At 40.4% G+C, this 11,376-nt stretch overlaps 1 protein-coding gene across 1 annotated transcript in view; it reads left to right on the forward strand.

Annotated features, from left to right (window-relative positions):
* LOC138158772 (small ribosomal subunit protein mS27-like) overlaps positions 1 to 970 on the forward strand; it is a 29,576-nt gene extending 28,606 nt beyond the window's left edge. Inside the window, exon 6 of the mRNA XM_069084981.1 lies at positions 659 to 970. Coding sequence (XP_068941082.1) covers positions 659 to 898 — 240 coding nt within the window. The 3' untranslated portion in view covers positions 899 to 970. The remainder of the gene's footprint in view (positions 1 to 658) is intronic.
* The last annotated feature ends 10,406 nt before the right edge of the window (positions 971 to 11,376 follow it).

Below are 11,376 nucleotides of genomic sequence, written 5' to 3' on the forward strand. Positions count from 1 at the left end.
GGCCCCCAGATCAGGTTGCCATTTTGCATCAAGATGGAAGCCCAGTGATTGAGTGCAAGCATCAGGCCTGCAGTGGAATGGAGCAGGGGGAGTCATACAATAGCTGCAAGGACTCATGGGAGCTGCTTGACATGCCATTAGTAAGAAATGATTTCCATCTGTTGAAAGGATCACTAATGGGGCAGAAGAGGGCAAGCATTTGTCTCAGTCTTGGTTCAAAGAGAAAGGCATGGTTGGGCTGACTCCAGTTTGTCAGATGCCTCCGTGGCTCTGTACAGGTTTAGAGGCCTTTGTTGGGAGGATCTGCCACTCTGGCCCAAGGCCATCCCAAGGGGAAGCACAGATCTGCTGTTGTATCTATTCTGTCTCCTTGAGACCAACCAGAGAAACCAAACAGCTAGGTTCTGGCCCACAGTTTTCATTTACGTTTTTTGATTGCAAAGGAAAAAATCAAGTATGGTCCATTATAGCAAAATCATTGGCCTCAAAGAAAGGGAAAAATAAGCCATGCCATGCTGGGAGGACCATTTGGCAGAGTCCCAACAGAAAACTCACTGACTCAAGGAGGGTAGATGGGCATTTCTCAAGTGAATTAATCTGTTTTTTTCTCCCTCCCATCCCTTTTCTTTCTCTTTACCCTTCCCCTTTTTGAAAGCAGTTGTTATACTCCAAGCTTCAGGCTCTGGGCAGAGTGGAGACAGAAGCCCTGTTGACTCTGACCACCCAGCTGGTGCAAGAAAAACTGCCGGCCTATGAGTCGGAGGACATCCAGAACTACGAGGAGAAGCTGAAGCAGTGGGGGCAGGAGCGGGCAGAGCTCATCGAGAGGGAAAAGACGACCCGGGAAAAAGCCCGGCAAGAGCAGGAGGCCCGGAAAGCTGCCAAGGCATCTGCTTAAGCCCTCCCCTCCCACCCTCCCTACATGCTGTTGATTTCTCCTACAATAAATTTGAGTGCACGCAATCATTAATACCAAGCTGGGGCAATGACATTTATTGCACACCTGTCTGCAGAGCGCCAGCCACCTTCATCTTTCCCTAACTTTATAGATATCATGCCCAGAGAGATTGCAGGTTTATATACCTAGTAAGCATCTGAAGCTAGATTTCAGGTCTTCCTTATTTCAGGCCCTGTGCTTGTATTCACCATGCCACAAGCTGCCTACAAGTTATGCCGTGACATAAACATTTGCCATTCTCCATGTATCAAGGTGACACCACTTTCTCTAAGGGAATGCCCAAATCTTGTCTTCATCATCACTACCTACACTCTTTACACACACACACGAATTGCCATTCAGTACTATTGCTTTACAGACCAGAGAGTTCTAAAGGAAGGTCACTGGCTGCTTATCCAAACCCCAGAATTACCTGGAACAGTGGAGAGAGTTTGGGACTTGCAATCAAAATCCCGGCTCTGCCACAAACTACCTGGGTGAGTCACTTGACCACTCTGGGCCTCAGTTTCCTCCTTTCCTTTGTCAATGAAAGGGTTGAACTAGTTGACCTATGAGTCCTTCCAGCTATAATCAGGCAACCATTAAACATTTATTAAGCTCTTACTATATGCTAGACTCTAAGCTAAGCTATAAACTTATGATCTGATTGTCATTGATGTACTATTGGGGACCACATTTTTTAATTAGCTATTTTTATTTAGTTAAATATTTCTGAATTATATATAAACAAAATTTTAACAATTGTTTTAAAAATTTTTGAGTTTCAAATTCTCTTACTCCCTACCTCATTCTCACCCCATCCCATCCTTGAGAAGGCAAAGCAATGTGATATCAGTTATATGTGTGAAGTCATGCAAAAACCTTTTTCCATATTAGCTATGTTTCAAAAGAAACAAAACAATAAAGATAAAGAACATTTTTTAAAAGTTTGTTTCAGTCTGTATCAACAGTTCTCTCTCTAGAGATGGATAGTGTTTTTTATCTCGGGTCCTTTGGAATTATCTTGGATCATTGTCTTGATCAGAATAGCTAAGTCTTTCATAGTTCTGTTGATAGTATTTCTGTGTACAGTGCTCTCCTGGTTCTATTCACTTCATTTTTCATCAGTTCATATAAATCTTCCCAGGTTTTTCTGAAACCATTTTGCTCCTTATTTCTCATAGCACCATAGTATGCCATCACAATGATGTACCACAGCTTGTTCAACCATTCCCCAATTGATGGACATCCCCTTGATTTCCATTTCTTTGCCACTACAAAAAGAGCTGCTGTAAATAGTTTTGTACAAATAAGCCCTCTTCCCTTTTCTTTTATCTCTTTGGGATACAGATCTACTAGCAATATTGCTGGGTCAAAGGGTATGCACAATTTTATAGCCCTTTGGGCATAGTTCCAAATTGTTCTCCAGAATGGTTGGATCAAGCTGATCCAAACAACTCCACCAACAGTGCATTAGTGAATGGGACCACCTTTCCCTGAAGCCTCAAGTTCAGGTTGAGGTTGGAGTGGTTGGGCAGTGGAGATCAGGATTGCTTTTAACAAATCAAAGCACTGCATTACAAAAAGAGAGTGAAGCAGTGCAGCCAAAGAGCCTGGTTAGACTGTCTTGCATCTCCCAACTTTGGAGCTCCTAAATTTGGAACCCTGTCCACCATCATGAGCCACCATATCTACTTCTATTCGGGGAACAGAGCCAAAGAAATCAACAATGGAGGCTGTCAGACTCTTGGCAAAGGGACTTGTTTCAGGCCGGCACAATCTCCAAAGGAGGATTCTGTGACCTCAGATGTCCCAGAGTGGTTTGGCAGAAATCCCAAGACATTCCATGTTCCTGCGGTCATCTTGTCTGGACATGCCCTCACTGACCAGGTATGGCTGAATGTCTCCCTGGCATTTCTTTTTCATCCAGTTACTACCCAATCTGGTTGTGGCCTATGGGGAGATTATCAATCTATGTGTTTGGGCAGGAGTCAAAGCAAGGCCATGAACTCAGTGTAATTCAGAATCTCATTTTTACTAGTGGATTAGTGGGTTTTGTTTTGTTTTTTACTCTTAAATTTTATAAAAGGGATTTCTCTAAGCAGGAGGTCAGCCCTAGCTTGTGAAACTGTCTGATCCTGGTTTATCTGTTCTCTTGCAGACTATGTTTTGTTTGAAGAATGGAACTTGGAAAAACTTCTCACTCCCTTCTTACTTTCAAGTGCATTCGTGCACACCATTCTACCCAATAAGAGGGACTAGAGAAAGGGAAAGAGTTTGAGCAGGATTAAAATGAAAGGAGAAATTCAATCCAAAATTTGAAAAAGTAGTCCGGCACTGTGCTAGGTGCCAATGATACAAAGAAGAATATGACAGTTCTTCCCTTCAAGGAGATTATAGTCTAATTATTCCCATAATATATATGGTTTAAAAAAAAATTTAGGGGCAGCTAGGTGGGGCAGTGAATAGAGCACCAGCCCTGGAGTCAGGAGGACCTGAGTTCAAATGTGACCTCAGACACTAGCCATGTGACCTTGGGCAACTCACTTAACCCCAATTGCCCTGCCTTCCTCCCTCCAAAAAATTTTTTTTCAAACTCTTCTGGGAATAAGAGAGCGCTCTTTGAAAGTTTCTCTTTCTTGATGAAGAGCCCAAGGACAACATTTGCTCACTTCTTAAATACAATAACACCTTTTCATTTCAAATTGTTCTCTTGTTGCCACGAGACAAAAGTGAAAATAATTGTTTGAGGATTCTTGTAGACAAACCTCATCTTGTACAGATATTGTGGGTTCAGTTCCAGACCACCGCAATAAAATGAGTATCACAAAGTGAATCACACAAATTCTTTGGTTTCTCAGCGCATATAAATGTCATGTTCACACCCCGATGTAGTCTATTAAGTGTACAATAGTATCGTGTCTTTAAAAATGCGGATACCTTAATTAAAAATATTTTATAATGTCCACCATCATCTGAGCCTCTAGTGAGTTGTAATCTTTTTGCTGGTTGGGGGGTGAAAGGGGAAAGAATCTTGCCTCAATGTTGATGGCTGCTGACTGATCAGCATGGTGGTTGCTGCAAGTTGGGGTGGTTATGGCAGTTTCTTATAAGACAACAATGAAGTTTGCTGTATTTATTGACTCTTCCTTTTACTTGAATGCTTAGGGGCCACTGTAGGGTTATTAATTGACTTTATTTCAATATTGTGTCTCGGGGAGTAGAGAGGCCTGAGGGGAAGGAGAGAGATGGGGGAACTGCTGGTGGGTGTAGCAGTCAGAACACACTTATGGCTTAAGTTCACAGTCTCAAATGGGTACTATTCATGTTACCCCAAAACAGTTACAAGAGTAACATCAAAGATCGTTGATCACAGATCAACATGGCAGATATAATAATGAGAAAGTTTGAACTATTGTAAAAATTAGTAAAATGTGACACAGAGATACAATGTGAGCTCGTGTTGTTGGGGAAAATGGGTCCAGTAGACTTACTCAATGCAGGGTTGCCACAAGCTTTTAATTTTATAAGAAAACATAATATCTATGAAGTGCAGGAAAGCATAGAGCAATAAAATGAGGTCTGCTTGTAGCAGGTACACTCATTCTTTTGGGGGGTTTTTGTGGGGGAGGGTTGTGAAATTTTACCAACAATATTGTCACTCACCCAAAGGTATCATGTTTTCATGCTTTCCCTCCATTTGACTGAGGTGCCTTCTCTGCCCCCCACTCTCCATGGAAAACTATTTTCTATCCATATCTAAACACAGTCTTCTTCAGTTTGGGCACTGCAGAACCATGGGAGCCCAGGAATCATTGTAGTCCTGTGCCAGCACAGCCTCCCCTTTCTCTTCTCAGTAACACTACCACCATTTACAGAACTGTCACCTCCATCCTCTGCCGAAGAAAATGGTGACATTGCTTTCCAACCTCTCCCATGCTGTCTGTGGAGTAAGCACAGAACCCATTTTAATGATTTTGGGTTTTTTTTATTGCTAGTGGCTGCAAAGACACATAGAGATGTTTAAAAGAAGTAAAAAGGGAAAATTGTTTAAAAGACTAGTAGCAACTAGTCTGGTTTTCAATCAAAAAAAATGGAGATGAAATAGGCCTTGTCCTTTCTTGGCTACCAGTGTTCACTGACTCATCCTTTCCAAACACTTAGCAGACCATCTTTTTTCTTGGCATGGGATCTGCATGAGTTTTTCCCAGGGATGCTGTAAGGCTCAAATGAGATAAAGCACTTTGTAGATCTTAAAGTGCTATATAAATGTCAGTTAGGATGGGAATGAAGATGGGCCTACAGTCACCTGCAGGCAATGCATTTATTCCCTGAGCCTTCTACTGAGCTCAGGCAATGTTTATAGGACAGTACAGGGGCATGCTGGTAAATGGTTCTGTGTGTGTGTGTGTGAAATATGCACACACGTTTCACGTTAAATCTGCATTAATAACACTTAAGTCTAGACAATCGGCAACACAATAAGTTAAAAGCCTTGATTTAGAAATATTGCTGATTTCTCAGCTATGAATATTCACACTGAAAATAAAATAATCAGCAAGTCATTTAGAACTGGCACACCTTTGGTTTAATCCCCATCCTTTGCAAAAGAAAGGAGAGGCAGGGCGGCTAAGTGGCGAAGTGAATAGAGCGCCAGCCCTGGAGTCAGGAGGACCTGAGTTCAAATCTGGCCTCAGACACCACATAAAAACTAGCCATGTGACTTTGGGCAAGTCACTTAACCCCAATTGCCCTACCTTTCCCCCTACAAAAAGCTCTATATACCCTACCTAACCCAACCCTTCAGTAATATACATGTGTTGTATACATATATATGTATAATATTCGCATAATATACAAAGTAGGCTGGCAGTAAATTTGATGTGTTTCCATCATAGAAGACACTTCAGTCCATCAGTTTCAGTCTCCCTTCTGCTTGACTTAGTAAAATAACTTTATCTAAAATCATTTTCTCATAGGTTTGAGAAAATTTCTTCCCATTGTCTTTTGTTCTCAAAGAGGATCATGACATCAGGGAGGTGATGCCATGATATGCAAGTGAATTGGATTTAAGTGAGGAAGGGCTGTGCAAAGTCACCAGCCTCACTTTCTTCTCCAGAGCCTTCTGGATCCAGTGGCCAGATAGAGATCAGGACAACTGGAGATGGCTCCCATGGTTGTATAACTAGAGAGTATGGTGTAAGAGTACTGAATTTTGAAAGGTGGAAACTTAGATTTTTTCTGCTTACAACCTGTCTGACCTTGGGCAAATCACATTTTTTAAAGTCTTATCTATAATATGAAGAAGTCAAACCCAATAGCCTTCAAGATCCATTCCATCTCAAAAATTCTATGAGTCTTCCTTGGATAGAGGGGTACAGCCATGGAGCAGTTGGGATATCTAGAGTTACTGAGGTAGGAAAGCATAGTGGCCATAGTGATCAGATAAGCTTCCTTTCCTGTGTTGCTTACAGACACTTTAGACCTACATGAAGTATCTGGTTACATACCTGTTCCCCTTATTTCCCTTGCCTACCATGCTTCAGTTTTCCCATCAGCATTCACTGTCTCCATCCCCTTTCTGAAACTGGCTCAATGCAGACATTTATCCTGTTGAAAGCATCTGCCTATCTCCTGACTGGTTTTGGACCGAGGTACCTAAATATTCCCAATGGCCCTTTGGACAAAACCCAGGGCTCATCTGAAAAAGCTCCATTTTCTACAACTACTTAAGTTTGCAAATCTGAGGTTACAGTGTCCTCTAGTTCGACTGCCTGGTCAAAGTGCCAGTGTCTATAGGATTGAGGTCAGCAGGAAAAATCCACCTTTTCTCCACTCATTTATCCTCATGTTCTTGTAGGGCTCTTACTTAAGAAACAGACAAACCATTTCCAGGCTAGAAAGAAAGATAAATTGCAACATGGGAAAGGACTGAACATTTTTATACCTGTAGACTTATTATGTAGTAAGTTCCCCATCACTTAGAAGTGTTCAAGCAAAGAGTGGATAACCACTTGTCAGGGATGTGATTGAAGAGTTCTTTAAATGGTTACAGGCTTGGATTAATTTCTTTAAAAAAAATTCTAATTGTTATTGATGTCTTTTTTAAATTACCTTCATTTCTGAAAATATACCTCTTACCCCATCCCCTATCAATGAGCCATTGCCTTGGAACAAAGGATAAATAAAGAAAGGAGGTCAGAAAATACATCAACCAATAAGTATACTCTGCCTTCATCAAAAAAAAAAAAATAAGGGATGCATTTTTTTCCAGCTCTTCTTCAGGGCCAAACTTGGTCATTATAATTAATAAAGCATCCAATTTGGGATTTTTTTTCTTTCCATTTACATGGTAATAATCATTGTGTATATTTTTTTCCAGGTTCTGCTCACTTCACTATGCATCCCTTCATATGTCTTCCCATACTTATCTAGTCATCATATTCATAGCTTCTTATGCTGCTAATTGGGGAAGAAAATGGCAAACCACTCTAATATCTTTGCCAAGGAAACCCCAAGATGGTGTTATTGAGAGTTTGGACAAGACTGAAAAAAGATCTAGCACACTTAACACTTAGCTTGAATAATAAGATCTTAACCCTATAGTAACGAGCTTACAATAAGCTTTGGTACTCACTTTGTGAGCAGCTAACAAAGTGAAAGAGAATGCTCTCTGTTCCAGGGCTAATTTCCCCTCCATTACTGGGTCAGTACCCTGCTTCTCTACCTGGGGGGTCTTCCTACTAGAGCAGGTGGTCAAACTGAACAGGCCAGGTCAGCAGATCCTAGGTTTATGCTGCTATGAATATTTTGGTGTATATGAGATCTAACTTTGGCCTCCTTGGAGTATATGTCTAGCAGCAGGACTTCTACAACAAAATAAATGGGCATTTTAATCACTAATTAATCCAAACTGCTTTCCACAATGCTTTTCCACATTTCCAAATTGCTTTCCACAATGATTAGATCAATTCAGAATTCTACCAGTGGTGCCTGTCTTTCTACAGTTCCTTTAATATTGATTATTTCCAATTTTTGTCAGCATTGACAATTGCACAGTGCAAGTAAAATCTCAAACTTTTGGGGGAATTAAACCAAGATCCCTCCCAATACAAAATTTCTAGGAGGAAAAGAGAATGAGTAAATGATGTTGACTGAATGCCTTTTTTTTGCTTTTCTTAGGAAAAAGCAGTCTCTTGCTTCTCAATAACAAAAATGAGAGTGTAGTTTCTATGGTTTCTTTCATGGTTTCAGTACTGGAGAGAGACAGCTCCCATTGGAAGTCAGCCTTCTGACTGCTATATTCAGGCATAGAAATGAATGGGAAAGATCAGCATACTAAACCCCACTTTCTTGGGCCTTTTGTCATCCTCCTGACGGAGAAACTTCTCTGCCTCATTTGGAAAATGAATACTTGAACTTGGTGAGCTCCAACGTCCCTTCAGAACCATGAACCTACTATCTGCTGACCAGCTTGCTCAGTCTGACCACCTATTCCGGTAGGAAGGCCCCCAAATAGAGAATCAGGATAATGGAGGGGAGATCAGCTCTGGAACAGAAACAATCCTCATTTACCTCATTAGCTCCTCCATATGTGGATTTACCTATTTTTTTATTTTTTATTTAAGCCTATTTGAATATAAGATCCACTTATATTTATTATATAATTATATATATTTATTATATATCATTATTATTATATTTATGTATTAATGCATGTAATAATTATTATTTTTTGTATTAAGATTTTAATTGTCCAAGTGAATACCAAGGCTTATTTTAATCTCTTGGCTATAGAGTTGAGACCTTATTATTCAAATCAAGTGTTAAATGTGCTCAATCTTTTTTCAGTCTTGTCCAACTCTTCATGACCCTATTTGGGGTTCTTTTGGCAAAGATATTGGATATTTGCCATTTCCTTCTCTAGATTATTTTATATATTTTATAGATTGAAGTAACTGAGGCAAACAGGGTTAAGTGACTTGCCCAGGGTCACACAGCTAGGACGTTTCTGAGGCTGAATTTGAATTCAGAAAGATGAGTTTTCTTGACTTCAGGCCCAGCATTCTGTCCACTGTGTCACCTAGCTGCCCGTGTTCAAGCTAACGTCTGACCTAATAGATAGTCCCCTCAACAAAATTAGGAAACAGACATGGGGTTTTTTGTGTCTCTTCTAGCACCCCCCCCCCCCCCGACAAGTAAAGCAGCTTACCCATCCCCAGCATCAAACAGACGAGACCCTGCAAGTGTGGTTTGGAAATAGAATGGAAGGGGGTGAGGGGAGAGGAATAAAGGCAGAAATGTTTTAGATTCCCATGTTTGTCATAAGGGATTTGCATCAGGACTAAAGCAGAGTATCAAAAGACTAAGAACATTTTATTATTGGGCCAAAAATGGAGATATTAAGGCAATTTACCATTTTTTGAAAGCCGATAGAGCTCAGGCTGATTGGATGTCAAATCAATAATTGGTCCCAGCCCCATAAAAAAAAACCCTTGGGGTTCTTTGGGCTAATGGATGACAAAACAAAGTTTTAAAACTATAAAATAAATAAATTAGCTGCCCCATTACCTCAGATGTAACCCTCTCTGGCAGGGGAAAATGTTGGAAACTTATATGAGGTAACACGGTGCTCAGCTGCGTTCTGAACAACATGGAAACCAAGGCCCCCTCCTGGCTAGTGGCCAACTAGTTTCATTATGGATGTTAACAGGCACTTGGGCTTTTTGGTGTTGGTGAAGATCTGAGCCAGTTACTAAAGCAAAAACTCTCCTTAAAAACTGACCACGCTTAGCTTGAAGAAAAGTAAAAATAGGGGCAGCTAGGTGGCATAGTGAATAGAGGACCAGCCCTGGAGTCAGGAGGACATGAGTTCAAATCCGACCTCAGACACTTAACATAAAAACTAGCCGTGTGACTTTGGGCAAGTCGCTTAACCCCAATTGCCGCCCAAAAGAAAAAGGCAAAAAAAAAATAAAAATAAAAATATAACTCTCTCCCTTCTTTACAAAGGTGGGGCATCTGTGTAGAATATTGTGCATACTGTGAGAATCAACTGATGTTAATTTTGCTGAACTGACATTTATTCCTCTCTTTTTAAAAATTCTCCTCTTGGCCCTGGCTCTGACTTTCTGGATTTCAAAACCATGCCTTCAAAATCACCCTGATCCATCCTGGTACTCTCCTTAGCACCTGGAGCCTCCTCATCCTGAAAGAGCCTACAGGTCTACTGCCTGTCCACACTGGAATATCCTTCCTCGGATGCTGCTCCCCTCTCCTATTGGTGAGTTCCTCCTGGTGAGGAGGAACATTTTCCCCTGTTAGAATATAAGCTCCTTGAGGGCAGGGATGTCTTTTTTTTAATCTTTTAAAAACGTTTTTATTTATTTTTAGTTTTCACCATTCACTTTTATAAGATTTTGACTTATAAATTTTCCCCCTCCCTTCCTTCTCCTCAATAGGGCTTGCAGTCTGATATAGGCTATACATGTACAGTCATATTAAACACATTTCCCTATTAGTCATGTTGTGAAAGTAGAATCAGGACAAAACAGAAAAACCACTAGAAAGAGGAGGAAAAAAGAGAGAAAATAGTCTGCTTCGATCTGCATTCAGACTCCATAGTTCTTTCTCTGGATCTGGATAGCATTTTCCATCATGAGTCCCTTGGAATTGTCTTAGATCATTGTATTGTTGAGAAGAGTTAAGCCTATCGAAGTTGATCATTGAACAATGTTGCTGTGTACAATGTCTCTTGGTTCTGCTCACTTTACTCAGCATCACTTCATTCAAGTCTTTCCAGGTTTTTCTGAAATCTGCCTGCTCATCATTTCTTATAGAACAATAATATTTCATTATACTCATACTATGACTTGTTCAGCCATTTCCCAATTAATGAACATCCCCTCAATTTCCAATTCTTGGCCACCACAAAACGAGCCGCTATGAACATTTTTGTACACATGGGTCTTTTTTCCTTTTTTATAATCTCTTTGGGATACAGACCTAGTGGTGGTATTATTGGGTCAAAGGGTCTGCACAGTTTTATAGCCCTTCTGGCGTAGTTCCAAATTGCTCTCCAGAATGATTTTCACACCAACAATGCATTAGTGTTCCAATTTTCCTACATCTTCTCCAACATTTATCATTTTCCTTTTTTGTCATATTAGTCAACCTGATAGGTGTGAGGTGGTACCTCAGAGTTGTTTTAATTTACATTTCTCTAATCAGTAGTGATTTAGAGCATTTTTTCATATGACTTTAGGTAGCTTTAATTTCTTTATCTGAAAACTGCCTGTTCATGTCCTTTGACCATTTATCAACTGGGGAATAGGCTGTCTTTCTTTTTGTTTGTATTTCTGTTCTCTGATGTTAGCAAGGTGACTGGCATGTAGTAAATGATATATGATTATTTCCTTCATTTCTTCCTTCCCTGTTAA

This window comes from Petaurus breviceps, unplaced genomic scaffold, assembly GCF_028583685.1.
Source record: "Petaurus breviceps papuanus isolate PSGF00001 unplaced genomic scaffold, PetGlider_PUasm1.0 175, whole genome shotgun sequence".
NCBI lineage: Eukaryota > Metazoa > Chordata > Mammalia > Diprotodontia > Petauridae > Petaurus > Petaurus breviceps.